This window comes from Ranitomeya imitator, chromosome 6 (assembly GCF_032444005.1).
Source record: "Ranitomeya imitator isolate aRanImi1 chromosome 6, aRanImi1.pri, whole genome shotgun sequence".
NCBI lineage: Eukaryota > Metazoa > Chordata > Amphibia > Anura > Dendrobatidae > Ranitomeya > Ranitomeya imitator.
In genome coordinates, this window is record NC_091287.1 from 215,999,714 (window position 1) to 216,018,527 (window position 18,814).

At 38.2% G+C, this 18,814-nt stretch overlaps 1 protein-coding gene across 7 annotated transcripts in view; it reads right to left on the minus strand.

Moving 5' to 3' along the window:
- LOC138642361 (poly(rC)-binding protein 3-like) overlaps positions 1-18,814 on the minus strand; it is a 1,684,203-nt gene that overhangs the window by 60,712 nt on the left and 1,604,677 nt on the right. For all 7 annotated transcript variants that reach the window (XM_069730482.1, XM_069730484.1, XM_069730483.1 and 4 more), the window contains one exon: positions 188-319. In XM_069730482.1, the coding sequence (XP_069586583.1) occupies positions 188-319 (132 nt within the window). The remainder of the gene's footprint in view (positions 1-187; positions 320-18,814) is intronic.

An 18,814-nucleotide genomic window follows, 5' to 3' on the forward strand; every position in this document is an offset into this window, starting at 1 on the left:
AGATGTCATGAAATTTCAGCTCTCTACGGCTTTTCGAAAAAAAGTTATTGCAATTTTAAAAAACGGAATAGTTACAATTGTACCTAGTCAGCTGGACGAAGGTTAAACAGTTATGCCTCCATAATGTGGCAAACTGGTGAATTGTCCTCTATAAGAAAAATGTTCAGACAGATTAAATTTTTCTTACCTCTCTGATCTCTTTAATTTTTGACCCACCTTTCCCTATAAGGGACCCACACTGACTTGCAGGGACAACAAGCCGTAACGTTACAGGGGGTTTGCTTGTGACTGTGCTGTTTGTCATGGAAGCATTGATATCCTGCAATAAAAATACAAGTTCAGATCATTTATGAAAAAAATAAAAGACATTAAAAATGTAATGTAGTAAAATAATACTTTATTAGGTGAGACACAAAATATGACAACATAAAATGTGAGAACACCAAAAGCACAAGAGAGCAGAGCTAACAAATAATAACATAGTAATGACCTTTTACAAATAATTATATTGAAAAGAAAAAGCCAAAAGCACAAGGATCCCTAAAATATAACTTTTAATAGACAAAGCTAAAACCACTTAGTTCCAAAATTGAGGACATCAAAAAATGAAAAAATACAAATACCCACAGGAAAAAATGTAATAAGAGCTAACTGACCCTATCAAATGCCCTATTACTGTCCACTACCTGTCTGCGGAGGTTGGCACCCTAAGTTTCTGCGGTTGGCGCCCCCGCTCCACGAAGACTGGCCGTAATAGCCCTATAAACTCCCTGTAGTCCCTAATAATTAGTATCACAAATACTTTAATACCCAAAAAAAGAAAGCAATATAAAAAATTAGCAAAAATTTTTTGAAAAACATAATAAAAAACTCAAAAAACAAAACTCAGCAAAAAAACTCAAAAGTAATTTTATAGGCCAACGACCCTAAATAGGGTAATCATGAAGACCCAGCCATTCTCTGAAAAATGATTATTACCCTAGTTGTCCAAAGAATTAGAAGGACTACTCAAAATATCTAGTAGTACGAATTTACTGGTGGGATTAACCCTATGGATATACAGCCCACATTGCTAATAAGATTAGCCCTATGGATATACGGCCCACAAGTTCCTCATGATCTCTGACCAGTAATATGCCAAAAAAGGGGTAATTTTATTCAATAAAAATAAAAAACAATATAACCAAAATCAGGAAAATGTGAAAAAAATAAGAAAAAAACCAAGCAAAACAAAAATCAGCAAAAAAAAAAAAACACAATAGTTCTTTTAGCCACCAGGCCAAAACCCTAGATAGGGTAGTGATGTATATTATACCAATTTTTGGGCAAAAAGAGGGAATTATTGATGTCCTGTTTATGCAAAAATACTCAATTATGGAGGACCACTCAAAACTGACCCATAACTCTCACATAATAGTGAGGTCAGCCTTAGGGAATTATTGATGTCCCGTTTATGCAAAAATACTCAATTATGGAGGACCACTCAAAACTGACCCATAACTCTCACATAATAGTGAGGTCAGCCTTATAGATACATAAATGCAGGAAACCGTATTGTCAGAATGACTAGTTTCTACTTGCAACAAGAAAAACATTCACAGAGTGGTAGCCCCAGAGTGTAGTACACAAACATATCCCAAGGAGATATACACACAGTGCGTCATTTGGTAGTTACAATGGCAATATCCTATCAAGATAAATCAATCAATAAGAACCACATAGAGCGCTTTTACTCATCTGATTCACAGAAGTCCCTCAGTAGCGCTAAGGATATCCATTCAGCCATAGATGAAAACCTCCATACAGGATATCATCTCTTATAGTACCCAACGCGTTTCCCCCCTTGGGAATACCGGGGGTTCATCAGGGGGTATTGACCGTCCAAATAATGAGAGGTTCAGAATTATATTGTAATGTGTTAGCTCTGCTGTTCTTTCATCAATGTGTGCAATTTTTACAATGTGCACAACATTACACACACATACACTACACGCACATTATATATACACATACACACATACACTACATACACATACACACACACACATATATACACACACACACATACATTATATATACACACACACATTATATATACACACACATATACACTACATACACATACACACACATTATATGTACACACACATACACACATTATATATACACACACATACACACACATGCATTATATACACACACACATTATATATATACACACACATACACACATTATATATACACACACATATACACTACATACACATACACACACATTATATGTACACACACATACACACATTATATACACACACACATACACACACATGCATTATATACACACACATTATATATATACACACACATACACACACATTATATATACACACACATACACACAAATCATATATATACACACACACATACACTACATACACATACACACATATATATACACACACATATACACACAAACACATACACACATTATATATACACACACACACATACACTACATACACATACACACATATATACACACATATATACACACACACACATTATATATATACACACTCATACACACATTATCTATACACATACACACACATACACATACACACACACATACGCATTATATATATACACACACACACGGGTACATCTGTATGTTACGATTTAATCTTAGGCTTTTCACTGGTCAAGTCAGTAACCAGGAAAGCCACCACAGCAGTATAGTACTTACAGCAGTGAGTTAAATTGTCCAAGGATAACATAATTCTTATGTATAACAAGTATTAAAACAGCGACTACATAATTGTCTCCACTGGCCGACCGTTTTGTCACCTTGTAATATATTCAAGGAGACAATAACACAGTTTCTCAGCATATTGTGTTTCCATACCAATGGTTTGTTTTGACTGGATTAAAAGTATGGTAGAATAATTTAGCTGGCTTGTCTGAATGGTATTAGTTTCCTGATTTAAATAATATAAATGTCACCTGTTGAGAAATGCTTTAAAGGGATTAACACAAATCCTCCAATACATTACAAAGCCCAGAGACACAATAATCAGCAGCTGTCCTTTCAGTAACTTCATAAATGTTTCTATGAACCACCATGGAGAAGCTTTTTGAAATATTCCCCTGTACAATTTGTTGGATTACAAATTGTCTTCTTGACATACTGGGGCACATTTATATATAGACATAATGTTATCAGAAGTTTTCTGTGCCAGTACATGAATATGGACCAAATGCTGCATCCGTTGTAGCACATCCATCTGCAAACCCAATTCCTAAAAAATTGTGGCACTGTGCAACATGTAGGGAAAACAAGAATGCAACAATATCCATATTTTATTCGCCACCGTACACAGAACACATCTCAGAAGTTGAAAATTAGATGGTTTTCCAATTCGAAAAAATGCAATCTTTTAGAAATTGATGGCAGCAACACATCTCAAAGTATTGAAAGAATTAAGAAAATGCTAAAAAAGTTGTACTAATACAGCTGAACTACATGTGAAGTTTATAAAATGAGTATGTTAAAGAGGCAGAGTCTCTCAGAACTTAACATGGTCAGAGGTTCAACTATCTGTTAAGAACTGTATCTACATATTGTGAAACAATTTTTGAAAAATATAAATGTTAAATGTTAAATTGCAAAGAATTTTAGTATCACACCATCTACAGTACATAATATAATTAAAAGATTCAGAGATTCTTGAGAAATCCATGTGCACAAGGGATAAGGCTGACGGTCAACATTGAATGCTTGAGATCTATAGGCTCTCAGGTGCACTGCATTAAAAACAGGCCTGACTCATTTACAAATCACTGGATGGGCTCTTGTCAGATACTGATCTGGCTTTTATCCTAAGTCATACTGCAAGACTCGTAGGATCGCTACTTCCAACAGGTGGCGCTACAGAGTTCAAGTCCTCTTTTTCTCTGAAGAGGCAATTTGGATGGGCTCAGGAATACTTCTAGATGCTATTGTCTGTGAACATAGTTCACATCACAATCCACGAATGCAATGCTTCTATCTTCTCTGGGAAAAGCTTTTTTAAATGGACTGAGGCAAAACAGAAAACTATTCTGTGGTCAGAACACAAAAAATCTGAAATTCTTTACAGAAACTAAAGACGCCAAGAGGAGGGGGACCATTCAGCATGCTATCAGCTCACTGTTCAAAGGCTTGCATCTCTGATGCTATGGGACTGCATTGATGCTCATAGCATGGGCACGTGTTGAAAGGCCCTATCAATGATGAGCATTATACTGTATATAGGTTTTAGAGCAACATATACAGTACTCTTACCCAGACAACCTCTATCTCAGGGAAGGCATTATATGTTTCAACTAAACAATGGTAAACCACATACTGCATCCATCACAACAGCTTGGCTTCACCGAAGAGTTTGGGTAATAAATTGACTACCTGCAGTCCAAACCTTCTACCAATAAAAAACATTTGGTGCATTATGAAATGGAAAACCCAGCAAAGCAGACTGAGGACTGTTGAGCAGCTAGAATCCTGCAACATTCTTTTCCAAATCTCCGGCAATTGTTCTCCTCACTTCCCAAATGTTTATAGACTGTTGCAAAAAGAAGAGGCGTTATTGATGAGTGGACCCAAGGATGTTCGGTTCTGGTAACTGACCTGAACTTTAGTCCAAAGTTCGGTTCAGGTACCAGAACTGTACCTGAATTTGAACCAGAGCCCAAACCCCATTGAAAACAATCATCTCTTCAGGGGATGCTACACAATGGCAGACATGGCCCTATCCCAACTTTTTATTTGAGATGTGTTGCTGTCATCAATTTCTAATTTTCTTTTCAAATGAAATGGAAAAATATCTAACTTTCAACTTTCAATATGTTCTGCAGTGCCAGTGAATAAAATATGACTATAAGAAAATTGTATTATTGTTTTTATTCACATTTTACCCAGTGTCCCAAGTTTTTTATATTCCAGAAATTGAGCCTAAACTGTCTAACATCATTTCGCAGATTGCATGAGTCAGAGAACGATCATATGAACTCATACGGTTTTCCTCGTACTGCCTTATACTGTAGCTATCACATCACATGACAATTAGAAGGGACCTAGTCTGTATAAAATCAGAAGCAGCCATTTTGTGGTGATTCTTGATAGTGAGAGGATATGTAGATACAGCGCTAAAGCACTAAACAAGTAGTACATATATTGTGTGTGACAGCACAGCAATGAAGAAAATTGGTGTGTAAAGACAATAGGATAATACAGATATTTGATAGGCAGTGAGATGGAAGAGCTGACAGTGGCTGTTGCTTTCTCGATCAGTGTGTTATAGTGCTGCTGATCTGCGACATTTCAGTTCCACATTTTTAGCATTCATGCAGAAGTAGACCACCAATATTGCTGAAAGAAAAAAAACTTATTCTGTGACCACCTGTACTGATTTTTGGCATTCCTATTATATTAGTCTAAATTTATGTGCATGCACACAACTCCAATACTGAAGCTTGTTGACTGTTATTTTTCAAAACAGAAGTTAAAAATGAAATCTGTGATTGTCTACCTTACATTACAAAGTGTGCATGACACAAACTATTATTTTTTTCCACACCTATTTTATTAGTCAAATTTGATGTATATACATGCCATCCAATGTTGTGCATAGAAAAGAAAGCGGATAGGCACATACCGTCCCGTGCAACAAAATCCTTTTTTGTAGCATCATAATACCAAAAGCAGGCAGATAAAACGATGGAGCAAATACAGACAGAATCTGTATTTGCTCCAACGTTATATCTGCCTGCTGTTGGTATTATGATGCCACAATAAAGGATTTTGTTGCACGGGACGGTATATGCCTATCCGCTTTCTTTTCTATGGATATACAGATTCTTTTTCTTTGGAAGTTGCACTGGTGTGTGTGCAGCTTCATTAACCCAAGGTCATGCAGCTGTGCCTTCGTCCTGCTTCTCTCGCATGGCATCCAATGTTGTGGCCTATTGTTGCTGTTGTCCTTTGGGTGTGTACATAGTATATTTTGGTCAATCCATTTTGGGAAGGAAGAATTGTGTAAAAATTTAATTCTAAGGAGAATTAAAAAATATGCAAACATTTAACTGTGTGATTGTCTGCCTCACAGTGTGTGTGTGTCACAAACGACTGTTTTTTTACACACCAACTTTCCTAGTCAAATTTGATGCAGCAAATTGCCACACCAATACTGTAGCCTCTTGCTGCAGTTGTGTTTTAGACATGTGCTAAATAATTCTTTGTCTTTTTTTGGAAAGAGGAAATTGTGGAACATAACATAAAAGTTAATTCTAGTGTAGTAAAAAATGTACGGTGAAAGAAAAAATGACAACGGCAATGGAGGGAGTAAAGTAAAAGAAAAAATCCATAGAATGGCATCAGGCAATAAAAATGTAGGAGCCACATTTTCTTTCTTTTTTGAAAGAGCAATTCATGAATATAAAATATGACCCAGTCTAGAAAGCGATACTAGAGTAACTAAAAACACTGGTGAGAGAAGATCTCATTCATAAAGCTAAGGTGCTTCCGATACCCCCTATCATCGAGGATCACGGAAGTCAAATTCCTATTGTCACCCAGACCACAATAACTGGGGTGCATTTAAAAGAATAATTCAAACATATCAGTCAATCTTTCTACAGGATAAAAAAAAATAGGCAGCCATCTTTCAGCCCATCCAAATTTTGCGCTCAGAAGAGCAAAAACACTAAGTAATTTAAATGGCACCAACTATAAAAAATGAAACCCATAAAAAAATCTATCAGTTCTCTTTTTTTTATCTGAAAAAGAAGGGTTTTATGCTTGTGATTGCGACAAGTGTTTGTGTTGTAAACAAGCTACAATTAATATATCTGAAAGAATTCTCAAACTCAGATGGATCTGATTGTTTCTAAATTAGGGACAATATATCCTGTAATAGAAAACAGATTATATATATTATTCAGTTACCATGTAAAGGAACTGCAGTGGGTATGGAAAGTATTCAGACCCCTTTAAAATTTTTGCTCGTTTCATTGCAGCCATTTGGTAAATTCAAAAAAGTTAATTTTTTTTCACATTAGTGTACACTCTACACCCCATCTTGACAGAAAAAACTGAAATGTAGTAATTTTTGCAAATTTAACAATAAAGAAAAACTGAAATATCACATGGCCATAAGTATTCAGACCCTTTGCTCAGACACTGATATTTAAGTCCCATGCTGTCCATTTCCTTGTGATCCTCCTTGAGATGGTTTTACTCCTTCATTGGAGTCCAGCTGTGTTTAATTAAACTGATAGGATTTGATTTGGAAAGGCACACACCTGTCTATATAAGACCTCACAGCTCACAGCGCATGTCAAACCAAATGAGAATCATGTGTGGAGAAAAACAGGCACTGCTCATAACCTGCCTAATACAATCCCAACAGTGAAACATGGTGGTGGCAGCATCATGCTATAGGGGTGTTTTTCAGCTGCAGGGACAGGACGACTGGTTGTCATTGAAGGAAACATGAATGCGGCCAAGTACAGATATATCCTGGATGAAAACCTCTTCCAGAGTGCTCTGGACCTCAGACTTGGCCAAAGGTTCACCTTCCAACAAGACAATGACCCTAAACACACAGCTAAAATAACAAAAGAGTTGCTTCAGAACAACTCTGTGACCATTCTTGACTGGCCCAGCCAGAGCCCTGACCTAAATCCAATTGAACATCTCTGGAGAGACCGACCTGAAAATGGCTGTCCACCAACATTCACCATCCAACCTGATGGAACTGGAGAGGATCTGCAAGGAAGAATGGCAGAGGATCCCCAAATCTAGTTTGAAAAACTTGTTGCATCATTCCCAAGAAGACTCATGGCTGTACAAGCTCAAAAGGGTGCTTCTACTCAATACTGAGCAAAGGGTCTGAATACTTAAGACCATGTGATATTTCAGTTTTTCTTTTTTAATAAATTTGCAAATATTACTACATTTCTGTTTTTTCAGTCAAGATGGGGTTCAGAGTATACATTAATGAGAAAAAAAATGATTTTTTTTTAATTTAGCAAATGGTTGCAATGAAATGAAAATGAAAAATACTTTCCGAACCCACTGTAGTTAAAAGAATAAATCAAATCACATTCTAATAACATAAATATAGTTTACGAAGGCTATCCACTTTCTTGACATTATTTGGAAGTCTGCAACCAATACTATAAACAAACTAATTTTTTTGGAATACAATGTGTCCCTAGGGGGTGGGGAGGATACTATTATACTATTATTTAAGCAAAATTTCGCAGTCAGAAACCAAATGGATCTTCCAAATAAATAGTCTACTGCCACTACTACAATCCATCCTACACTCTGCTGCCAGACTAATCTACCTGTCTCCCTTCACTGGCTTCCTATCGCCCAGAGACTCCAGTTCAAAACCCTCACAATGACATGCAAAGCCATCCACAATCTATCTCCTCCATACATCTCCGACATGGTCTCCCGGTAGCTACCTTCACGCAACCTCCGATCCTCTGAAGATCTCCTTCTCTACTCCCCTCTCATCTCTTCTTCCCACAACCGCATCCAAGACTTCTCCCGTGCTTCCCCCATACTCTGGAACTCTCTACCCCAACACATCAGACTCTCGCCTACCATAGAAACATTAAAATAAAACCTGAAGACTCACCTCTTCTGACAAGCCTACAGCCTGCAATGATCCTCAACCTACTGAACCGCCGCACAACCAGCTCTACCCTCTCCTAGTGTATCCTCACCCACCCCCTGCAGACTGTGAGCAGGGCCCTCCCTCCTTATGTACCTATGTGCCTTGTTGTTGTTTTTTTGCTCATGTTTAATGTACTTGTCTATATTTGCCCCCTATTCACTTGTAAAGCGCCATGGAATAAATTGTGCTCTATAAATGTATAATAATAAAATAATAGATTAGAGGGGCTTTAATCAGGAAACTGAATTGTATGTTTTTTAGTAATACTATTCACCAGCATTACATACGCATCAGGTAAAGTTTGAAGATCCTATATGCTCTACATATACTGCAGTGCCACATAGTATGGTTTTAATGCTTTTGGATTTTTTTATCCTATTTATATGCATTCAAATGGATGCATTCAGAGACATTATAGTAAATTGTACAATTTATTATTATTATTATTATTATTATTATTTGGGAGTAGTTAATGTTTATGTATATATATATATATATATATATATATATATATACAGTGGGGCAAAAAAGTATTTAGTCAGTCAGCAATAGTGCAAGTTCCACCACTTAAAAAGATGAGAGGCGTCTGTAATTTACATCATAGGTAGACCTCAACTATGGGAGACAAACTGAGAAAAAAAAATCCAGAAAATCACATTGTCTGTTTTTTTTAGCAATCTATTTGCATATTATGGTGGAAAATAAGTATTTGGTCAGAAACAAACAATCAAGATTTCTGGCTCTCACAGACCTGTAACTTCTTCTTTAAGAGTCTCCTCTTTCCTCCACTCATTACCTGTAGTAATGACACCTGTTTAAACTTGTTATCAGTATAAAAAGACACCTGTGCACACCCTCAAACAGTCTGACTCCAAACTCCACTATGGTGAAGACCAAAGAGCTGTCAAAGGACAGCAGAAACAAAATTGTAGCCCTGCACCAGGCTGGGAAGACTGAATCTGCAATAGCCAACCAGCTTGGAGTGAAGAAATCAACAGTGGGAGCAATAATTAGAAAATGGAAGACATACAAGACCACTGATAATCTCCCTCGATCTGGGGCTCCACGCAAAATCCCACCCTGTGGGGTCAGAATGATCACAAGAACGGTAAGCAAAAATCCCAGAACCACGCGGGGGGACCTAGTGAATGAACTGCAGAGAGCTGGGACCAATGTAACAAGGCCTACCATAAGTAACACACTACGCCACCATGGACTCAGATCCTGCAGTGCCAGACATGTCCCACTGCTTAAGCCAGTACATGTCCGGGCCTGTCTGAAGTTTGCTAGAGAGCATTTGGATGATCCAGAGGAGTTTTGGGAGAATGTCCTATGGTCTGATGAAACCAAACTGGAACTGTTTGGTAGAAACACAACTTGTCGTGTTTGGAGGAAAAAGAATACTGAGTTGCATCCATCAAACACCATACCTACTGTAAAGCATGGTGGTGGAAACATCATGCTTTGGGGCTGTTTCTCTGCAAAGGGGCCAGAACGACTGATCCGGGTACATGAAAGAATGAATGGGGCCATGTATCGTGAGATTTTGAGTGCAAACCTCCTTCCATCAGCAAGGGCATTGAAGATGAAACGTGGCTGGGTCTTTCAACATGACAATGATCCAAAGCACACCGCCAGGACAACGAAGGAGTGGCTTCGTAAGAAGCATTTCAAGGTCCTGGAGTGGCCTAGCCAGTCTCCAGATCTCAACCCTATAGAAAACCTTTGGAGGGAGTTCAAAGTCCGTGTTGCCAAGCGAAAAGCCAAAAACATCACTGCTCTAGAGGAGATCTGCATGGAGGAATGGGCCAACATACCAACAACAGTGTGTGGCAACCTTGTGAAGACTTACAGAAAACGTTTGACCTCTGTCATTGCCAACAAAGGATATATTACAAAGTATTGAGATGAAATTTTGTTTCTGACCAAATACTTATTTTCCACCATAATATGCAAATAAATTGTTAAAAAAACAGACAATGTGATTTTCTGGATTTTTTTTTCTCAGTTTGTCTCCCATAGTTGAGGTCTACCTATGATGTAAATTACAGACGCCTCTCATCTTTTTAAGTGGTGGAACTTGCACTATTGCTGACTGACTAAATACTTTTTTGCCCCACTGTATATATATATACTTTTATGTTTTAACTCTACCTAATAAAGACTGAAACATTTTATTCACCAAATTTTACTGAGGCAGAATTTATTTTATTTACTACTTCTCATCCTTCATTATTAATTCATACAACAGCATTTCATTTAGATTTACTCCTGAGTTTCAGTTATCCCTTTCTATGGGTGGATGTGCTATACAAGGTGACCTGAAATAAAGACAAGTCATACTTTGACCAAGAAGAAAAGGGTTCTTTGAGATGCGCTTGCAGTTTCTGTCTCTCTAAAGCCATCATACTCATCATAAAGTGACCTCACACACTATCCCCAGAAACTTTCACACCTGGTCACCAGGCACACTACCTGCCAGAGCACCCTGGAAGCAACCTCCATGCACACACAAAACTGCTGCCAGAAGATATTTGAGGATATTCACAACTATTGTACCTCTGAGATGAAAAACACCAAATGCAAACACTAAACATCTCCATAAGGTTCCATTAGCTCCATGGAGACCAAAATAATGTACTTTATGGACAGTACAATGAAAAAGTACGGCGTAGCATAGTAGACTGCACTACTCCATACAATGGTGTCTAGGAAAAAAGAGTAACTTATTATTTACTTTTAAGCATGGGAGCCTATTGGTGGATGATACCAATGTATTTTATCCATCAAAGGTATATGTTGGTGCCTTTTACTGCTATATATCAAAAATAGGCCAATCTGTGAACAGGGTCTTAAAATGTCACATCTTACGCAGCCATGTGCCACTAAAAGAAACCTTCTTTGGCATCAGCACAGTCGTTAAAAATTAACTATTAGCTCTCCTAACATTTCTGTTTTAGTAAATACTTAAAAATATAATTTTGTAGAATCGTGTGTTGCATATTTCCTTTGGAATTCCTTATTCCAATCCTAAGAACATGCTTTGTGGAAAAGGAGAAAAGTAACATGTAATTCTCAATTTATTTATATATTACCAAAAGGAAATAAAGTGGAATAACAAAACATAGAGTCCTAAGAAAAGGTGCTCCAGAATTTTTTTTCATGCGGAAAGCAAGTTTTGACTAACACAGATGTCAGGAGACAATTACCTCTCCTAGCCTTTTTAGATACTGAAAATCTCGGACTTTGATGCATACTGTATTAGACAAAATTTGTGGATGACAGATTGACTATTGCAAAGTGGGTAGAGTTTAGGTTTGAAAAATAGACATTCCCAACTATGCAGTGGTGGTCATCACAAAAGGTTAAAACAAGTAGAGCTGCAAATGAACAATCGGAATGAGCAAGTTCGCCCTGGGCATGTGCATGTTCTAGATCTTGAACGCATCTAACAATAAAGACAGGTTAATTTGCTACAAACACATATAAACTTTCTGACCCTGAGTTATTTCAGTTAAAGCAGGCTGGAATGTATAATAAGCCTCCATGCCGATGTATAGAGTGAAGGGAAGAATGTAATTTCAATTGGCACTAAGAAACAAGTGCCATGGGGTCACAGCCAACGAAAGAAGAACTTGTTCTTGACAGCACAGGGAGTATAATGTTCAGACGTGGACTTCTAATTATAGCTGGAAGATAATAGCAATTCAGAAGTGTGATAGGAATGTAGAGGACGGACACCAGAGCTTGCAGCAGAAGCTGAGACACGTGGCTGGAAAGACACATCCTGACGCTCAGGCATTGTGGCGTTGTGCTTTTATTATATATGACGTGGAACTTTTTATGTATTGTTGACAAAAAGAGGCACCAGCTGAAAAAGTACCGTACATGCAATTCACAAAGGTGCAGTATTCTACCACAGGGGCGCCGCTGAACGGTACTGGTCACCAGTATGTACTGTAGTTAGCATGCAGTGTGCACAGCGTTTGGCAATGCAGCTCATTTTATGATAATGACTTTGTTAGAACTCACAGCTCAGCAATACTGACAAGTAGATTAAACCATAAAACATTGGACAAATACTCCAGACAACAATATTTTGAATAACTGCAGTAGTGAACAAGATGAGAGTAGTAGTTGCCAGTAGCAGTGCCAGACTCAGCATGCGCCCTTGTATTTTCAGGCCCGCAGTAGGCCAGAGCAAAGTGCGCAGGCGGAAACCAGCGATGTCTCTGCACAGACGCGAGATTTCGCCTTGCTATGTAGATGATGTAGGAAGCGTCATCAATCGGAGCAGGAGGACAGCATTCAAACATCAGGAGGATGGATAGACGCCATGGCAAGGACGCCTATCAGACCGGCAGGATTTACATAGAGCATGAGAGAATTTCAAAAGATTTTTTGGGTGGCAAATACAGGGAGAGCGAGGGGATTATATACCCCTTTATGAAATGCAGCACAGGTGCTAATTAAGGTGCTGGTCTTAATTTAGACATGAAAAATTTTCCTGCACATTTCTGGCTGTTAAATAGATTAAAGAAAATCCATCACTGGGTCATAAGTGGGCAGTCTATGATCTTAATTCATTCCTGCTGCTCCCCTGAGTATTCTGTTTTATGTTTTTAATCTAACATACAATTCCAAAGATTGGTCCATTTTATTTTGTCCTAATTTTATGGTCTTTCCAAGTAGTAGTGCCAATATGGTAAGAATTTAAAGCAGTCAAAAGACAACCTCCTCTGCCCCCCCAGAGAATCCTATGAGTAAGTTTCCTTGGTAAACACCATAAATATTAATACTAAAACAAAAATAAAAAAGGAATGCTCAGGGGAGCAGTGGGAATAAAAAGCAGCTGGTTACTTTTGACCTGGTGACAGGTCCTCATTAATTGAAAATTCTCAGTGAGCTTGTTCTGACGTAGAATTTGCAACTCTTTTGGCTGCCTTTTTCTGAACTACTGTCATTTGATTTATGACCACATCAAGATTCTGCTAAACTTTGATTTGGTCTGTGGTCACAAATTAGAACAGAGAAGTTTGAGAGAAGACGGCTAAAAAAGTTACAAGCTCTCAATTACAACGAGCTAACTGATGGATTGTTAATTTCTTTCTGCCGCCTACCTATAGTGGGGAAAGTAAGTATTGATACACTACCCATTTTGCAAGTTTTCCCACTTACAAAGAATGGAGAGGTCTGTCATATTTATCATAGGTACATCTCAACTGTGAGAGACAGATTGTAAAAATAATACCAGAAAAACACATTGCATAATTTTTAAATAATTAAATTGCATCTTATTGCATGGAATACAGTAAGTATTTTCTCACCTACCAACCAGCAAGAATTTTGGCTCTCACAGACCTGTTAGTATTTCTTTAAGATGCCCTCATACTCTTGTTACCTGTATAAAAGACACCTGTCTACACACTCAAATCACACTTCAACCTCTCCATCATGGCCAAGAACAAAGAGCTCTCTAAGGATATCAGGGCCAAAATTGTAGACCTGCACAAGGCTGGGATGGGCTACGGGAAAATACTGTAGGTAAGCAGTAGTGATGAGTGAATATACTCGTTACTCAAGATTTCTCAAGTATTTTTAGTGCTCAGAGATTTAGTTTTTCTTGCCGCAGCTGAATGATTTACATCTGTTAGCCAGCATAAGTACATGTGGGGATTCCCTAGCAACCAGGCAACCCCAACACGTACTTATGCTGGCTAAAAGATGTAAATCATTCAGCTGCAGCAAGAAAAACTAAATCTCTAAGCACTATAAAATACTCGGAGGACCCCCGAGCGTGCACGGGAAATCTCAAGTAACGAGTATATTCGCTCATCACTAGTAAGCAGCTTTGTTGAGAAGGCACAACTGTTGGCACAATTATTAGAAAATGGAAACCTGCTATGCCAAGGTGAAAAGACTTTTAAGCCTTGCAATGCTCCTGTAGGAAATTAAATATGCAAATTGCCTCTTCAGAGTGGAAGAGGGCTAGAACTCTAGGGTCATCTATTGGAAGTAGCAATCCTAAAAGTCACTGTCGACCCTTTAAAGAGCCTTGCCACATGACTTAGAATAAAAACCAAACCATAATCTCAATTTGCAGACTTTGTTTCAGGGTACTGTCCCTCATAAGTAACTGCAACACAGTATCTGCAAATTGAGATTATGATTTGAATTTTATCTTAAGTTATGTGGCAAGGCTCGTTAAAGGGTTGGCATTGACTATTAGGATTGCTACTTTGAATAGGTGGCACTACAGTTTTTGTCCTCTTCTTCTCTGAAGAGACAATTTGAATAGAAAATGGAAGAAATACAAGATGACTGTCAATCTTCCTCCATCTTGGGCTCCATACAAAATCTCACCTCGTAGGATAATGGTGATGCTTAGAAAGGTCAGGAATTACCCCAGAACTACAAGGAAAGACCTGGTCAATGACTTGAAAAGAGCTAGAATCACAGTCTCAAACATTACCGCTAGTAACAAACTATGCCATCATGGATTAAAATACTGCAGGGCATGTAAGGTCTCCCTGCTCATGCCAGAACATGTCCAAGCCCGTCTGAAGTTCACCAATGACCATCTGGATGATCCAGAGTAGCTATCAGAGAAGGTCAAATAGAACTTTTTGGCATCAACTTGACTCCCAATATTTGGAGGAAGAAGAATGATGAATTCAACCCCAAGAACACCGTCCCAACCATGAAGCATTGTGGGGGACACATCATACTTTGGTGGAACTTTTCTGCAAAGGGGACAGAACGACTGCACCGTATTGAAGGTAGGATGGATGGGGTCATGTATGATTGATGTATGATTGTGGCCAAGAACCTCCTTTCCTCAGTAAGAGCATTAAAGATGGGTCACGGCTGGGTCTTCCAGCATGACAATGACTCGAAATACTCAGCTAGGACAACTAAGGAATGGCTACATAAAAAGCATTTCAAGGTCCTGGAGTGGCCTAGCCAGTCTCCAGACCTGAACCCGATATAAAATCTTTGGAGGGAGCTGAAACTCAATGTTGCCTGGCAACAGCCTTGACACCAGAAAGAAGATCTGGAGAAGATCTGTATGGAGGAGTGGGCCAATATCCCTGCTGCAGTGTGTGCAAACTTGGTCAAGAACTGCAGGAAATGTCTGACCTCTGTTATTGCAAACAAAGGTTTCTGTACCAAATATTAACCCCTTCATGACCCAGGGTATTTTTGTTTTTTTGTTTTTGTTTTTCGCTCCCCTCCGTCCCAGAGCCATAACTTTTTACTTTTCTGTCAATATGGACACGTGAAGGCTTATTTTTTGCGGGACAAGCTGTACTTTTGAACGACATCATTAGTTTTAACATGTCATGTACTAGAAAACGGAAAAAAAATTCCAAGTCCGGTGATATTGCAAAAAAAGTGCAATCCCACACTTGTTTTTTGTTTGGCTCTTTTGCTAGGTACACTTAATGCTAAAACTGACCTGCCATTTTGATTTGTGAAGTGGTATAAAAAAAATCCAAACTTTGCTAAAAAAAAAAAAGCTACATTTTCCAATACCCATAGCGTCTCCATTTTTCGTGTTCTGGGGTCGGTGGAGGGCTTATTTTTTGTGCACCGAGCTGATGTTTTTAATTATAACATGTTGGTGCAGATGCATTCTCTTGATCGTCCGTTATTGCACTTTAATTCAATGTCGCGGCGACCAAAAAAAGTAATTCTGGCATTTTGAATTTTTTTTCTCGTTTTTTTGCCGTTTAGCGATCAAGTTAATCCTTTTTTTGTTGATAGATTGGGTGATTCTGAACTCGGCGATACCAAATATGTGTATATTTGATTTTTTTATTGTTTAATTTTGAATGGAGCGAAAGGGGGGTGATTTAATCTTTTATTTTTTTTATTTTTTCATATTTTTTAAAACATTTTTTTTACTTTTGCCATGCTTCAATAGCCTCCATGGGAGGCTAGAAGCTGGCACAATTCAATCGGCTCTGCTACATAGAAGCGAAGCTCAGATTGTAGCTGAATTCCTGCATTGCTATGAGCACAGACCGCAGGGTTGCGCTCATAGAAATCCGGCATCAACAATCATAGAGATCTCAAGGAGACCTCTGGTTATTATGCCGATGCATCGCTGACCCCCGATCACGTGACGGGGGTCAGCGATGCGCTCATTTCCGGCCTGATGGCCAGAAGTTGTAGTTAAATGCTGCTGTCAACGTTTGACAGAGGCATTTAACTAGTTAATAGCAGCGGGTGAACAACGATTCCACCCTCCGCTATTGCAGGCACATGTCAGCTGTTCAAAACAGCTGACATGTCCTGGATTTGATGCGGATTCACCGCTAGAGCCCGCATCAAAGCAGGGGATCTGATCTTGGAGGTACTATCCCGTTCGAGGTCAGAGAGGGGTTAAATTCTATTTTTTTATTGTATCAAATACCTATTTCATACAATAAAATGCAAATTAATTATGTAAAGATTCTGTCTCTCACAGTTGAATTGTAAAAATAACAGACACTCTTTGTAGGTGAGAAAACTTGCAAAATCGGCAGCGTATCAAATACTTATTTTCTCCACTATGTGTGTAGAGAATCAAATAGTCTGTAAAAGTCAACATAACATTTTTCTTTTTAAGAAAGTCCAACTGTAAAAATTATTTTAGCTCAACGTACAATTAGTAAAACATTTTTTCCTGAAGTTGACCATATCCTTTAAGTCCTGGATGAACAGTTTTTGGGCTGACTTTAAATTTAGAGAACTGCGGTAAAAGAACCTGCGGTTCCAACACTGTCAGATGACAACGTGAGCCGTCAGCTGTGACCGACCCCTGACGATGCCACCTAGTGTGGCGACACGTGTCTGGCAGGCTTCTCAGCCTTCCTCATGTGACTCCTTATTTAGGCAGGACCATACTTTTATTCTTGTTTGAGATACTATATCTTTGATGCACTTTATTTTTTTAACACAGGTGGGACTAGATGTTCCTTCTTATTTATCTGGAATATTTATTCCCTTTTGCATCTTGTGTACCACTCCTGCATCCTCTTTCATTTGTCTGCACAACACTACTTTAGTGTGTGATCACAGTGTTGTTCACATTACTTTGATTTGGTTTGCCATTTTCATTATTTCTGATCATCTTGCACCATCGGTACTTTATTATGACATATGTCAACAATTCTAGGATATAGACAGTCTTATTGGGTTACAATCTTGTCTGCAGACTTATTTCATTGTGATGTGTTTCTCTGTGTCCCTGTTTGTCTTTTTGCATCAGTGTATCCCCACATTATCTATAAATATTTATTAACTTTTTTGTCAGGTCCTGTTTTGGTGTGCTGACCATATAGATGCCTATTAACATCAATGCATTTCGGAAAAAGTTTTTTTGCTCACTTGATATCTGTTGTATTACTTGATTGAGGGCTGCGGCTCTATTCTGAGCATTTTTTGTATACCAGATATGTCATTTTATGACTTTTTAAATGTTTTTATATGTGTTTTTTCAGTTTTCTTTTGTACCAAATAAAATATTTGATTAATCCAGAAGCAATTTTTTTTATTTTCACAAGGGTAACAGGAGCAAGTGGACCCCAATCTTTTCTGTGCAATTTCTCCTGAGCACGCCAGTACCCTATATGTGGGATAAAACTACTGTTTGTACACACAGCAGGGCTTGGAAGGGAAGGAGCATCGTTTGACACAAAAATGGCAGGATAAGAGAGCGGATGACATGTTACGTTTGCAGAGCCCCTGATGTGCTTAAACAGAAGACAACGCCTACAAATGACCCCATTTTATAAACTAGATTCCTTGAGGAATCGTATATAGATTTGCGTTAAACACCTTGAACCCACGGGTACTTCACAGAAGTTTATAATGTGGAGCTGTGAAAATAAAAACAAATCAATTTTATCCCACAAAAATGTTTCTAGCCTCAACTTTTTTATTTTCACAAGGGTAACAAGAGAAATAGCACAATACAATTTGTTGTGCATTTTCTCTTGAATACACTGATACCCCATATTTGGGGGAAAACTACTGTTTGGGCACACGGCAGGGCTCAGAAGAAAAGGAGCACCATTTGACTTTTTTATTGCAAAATTTGA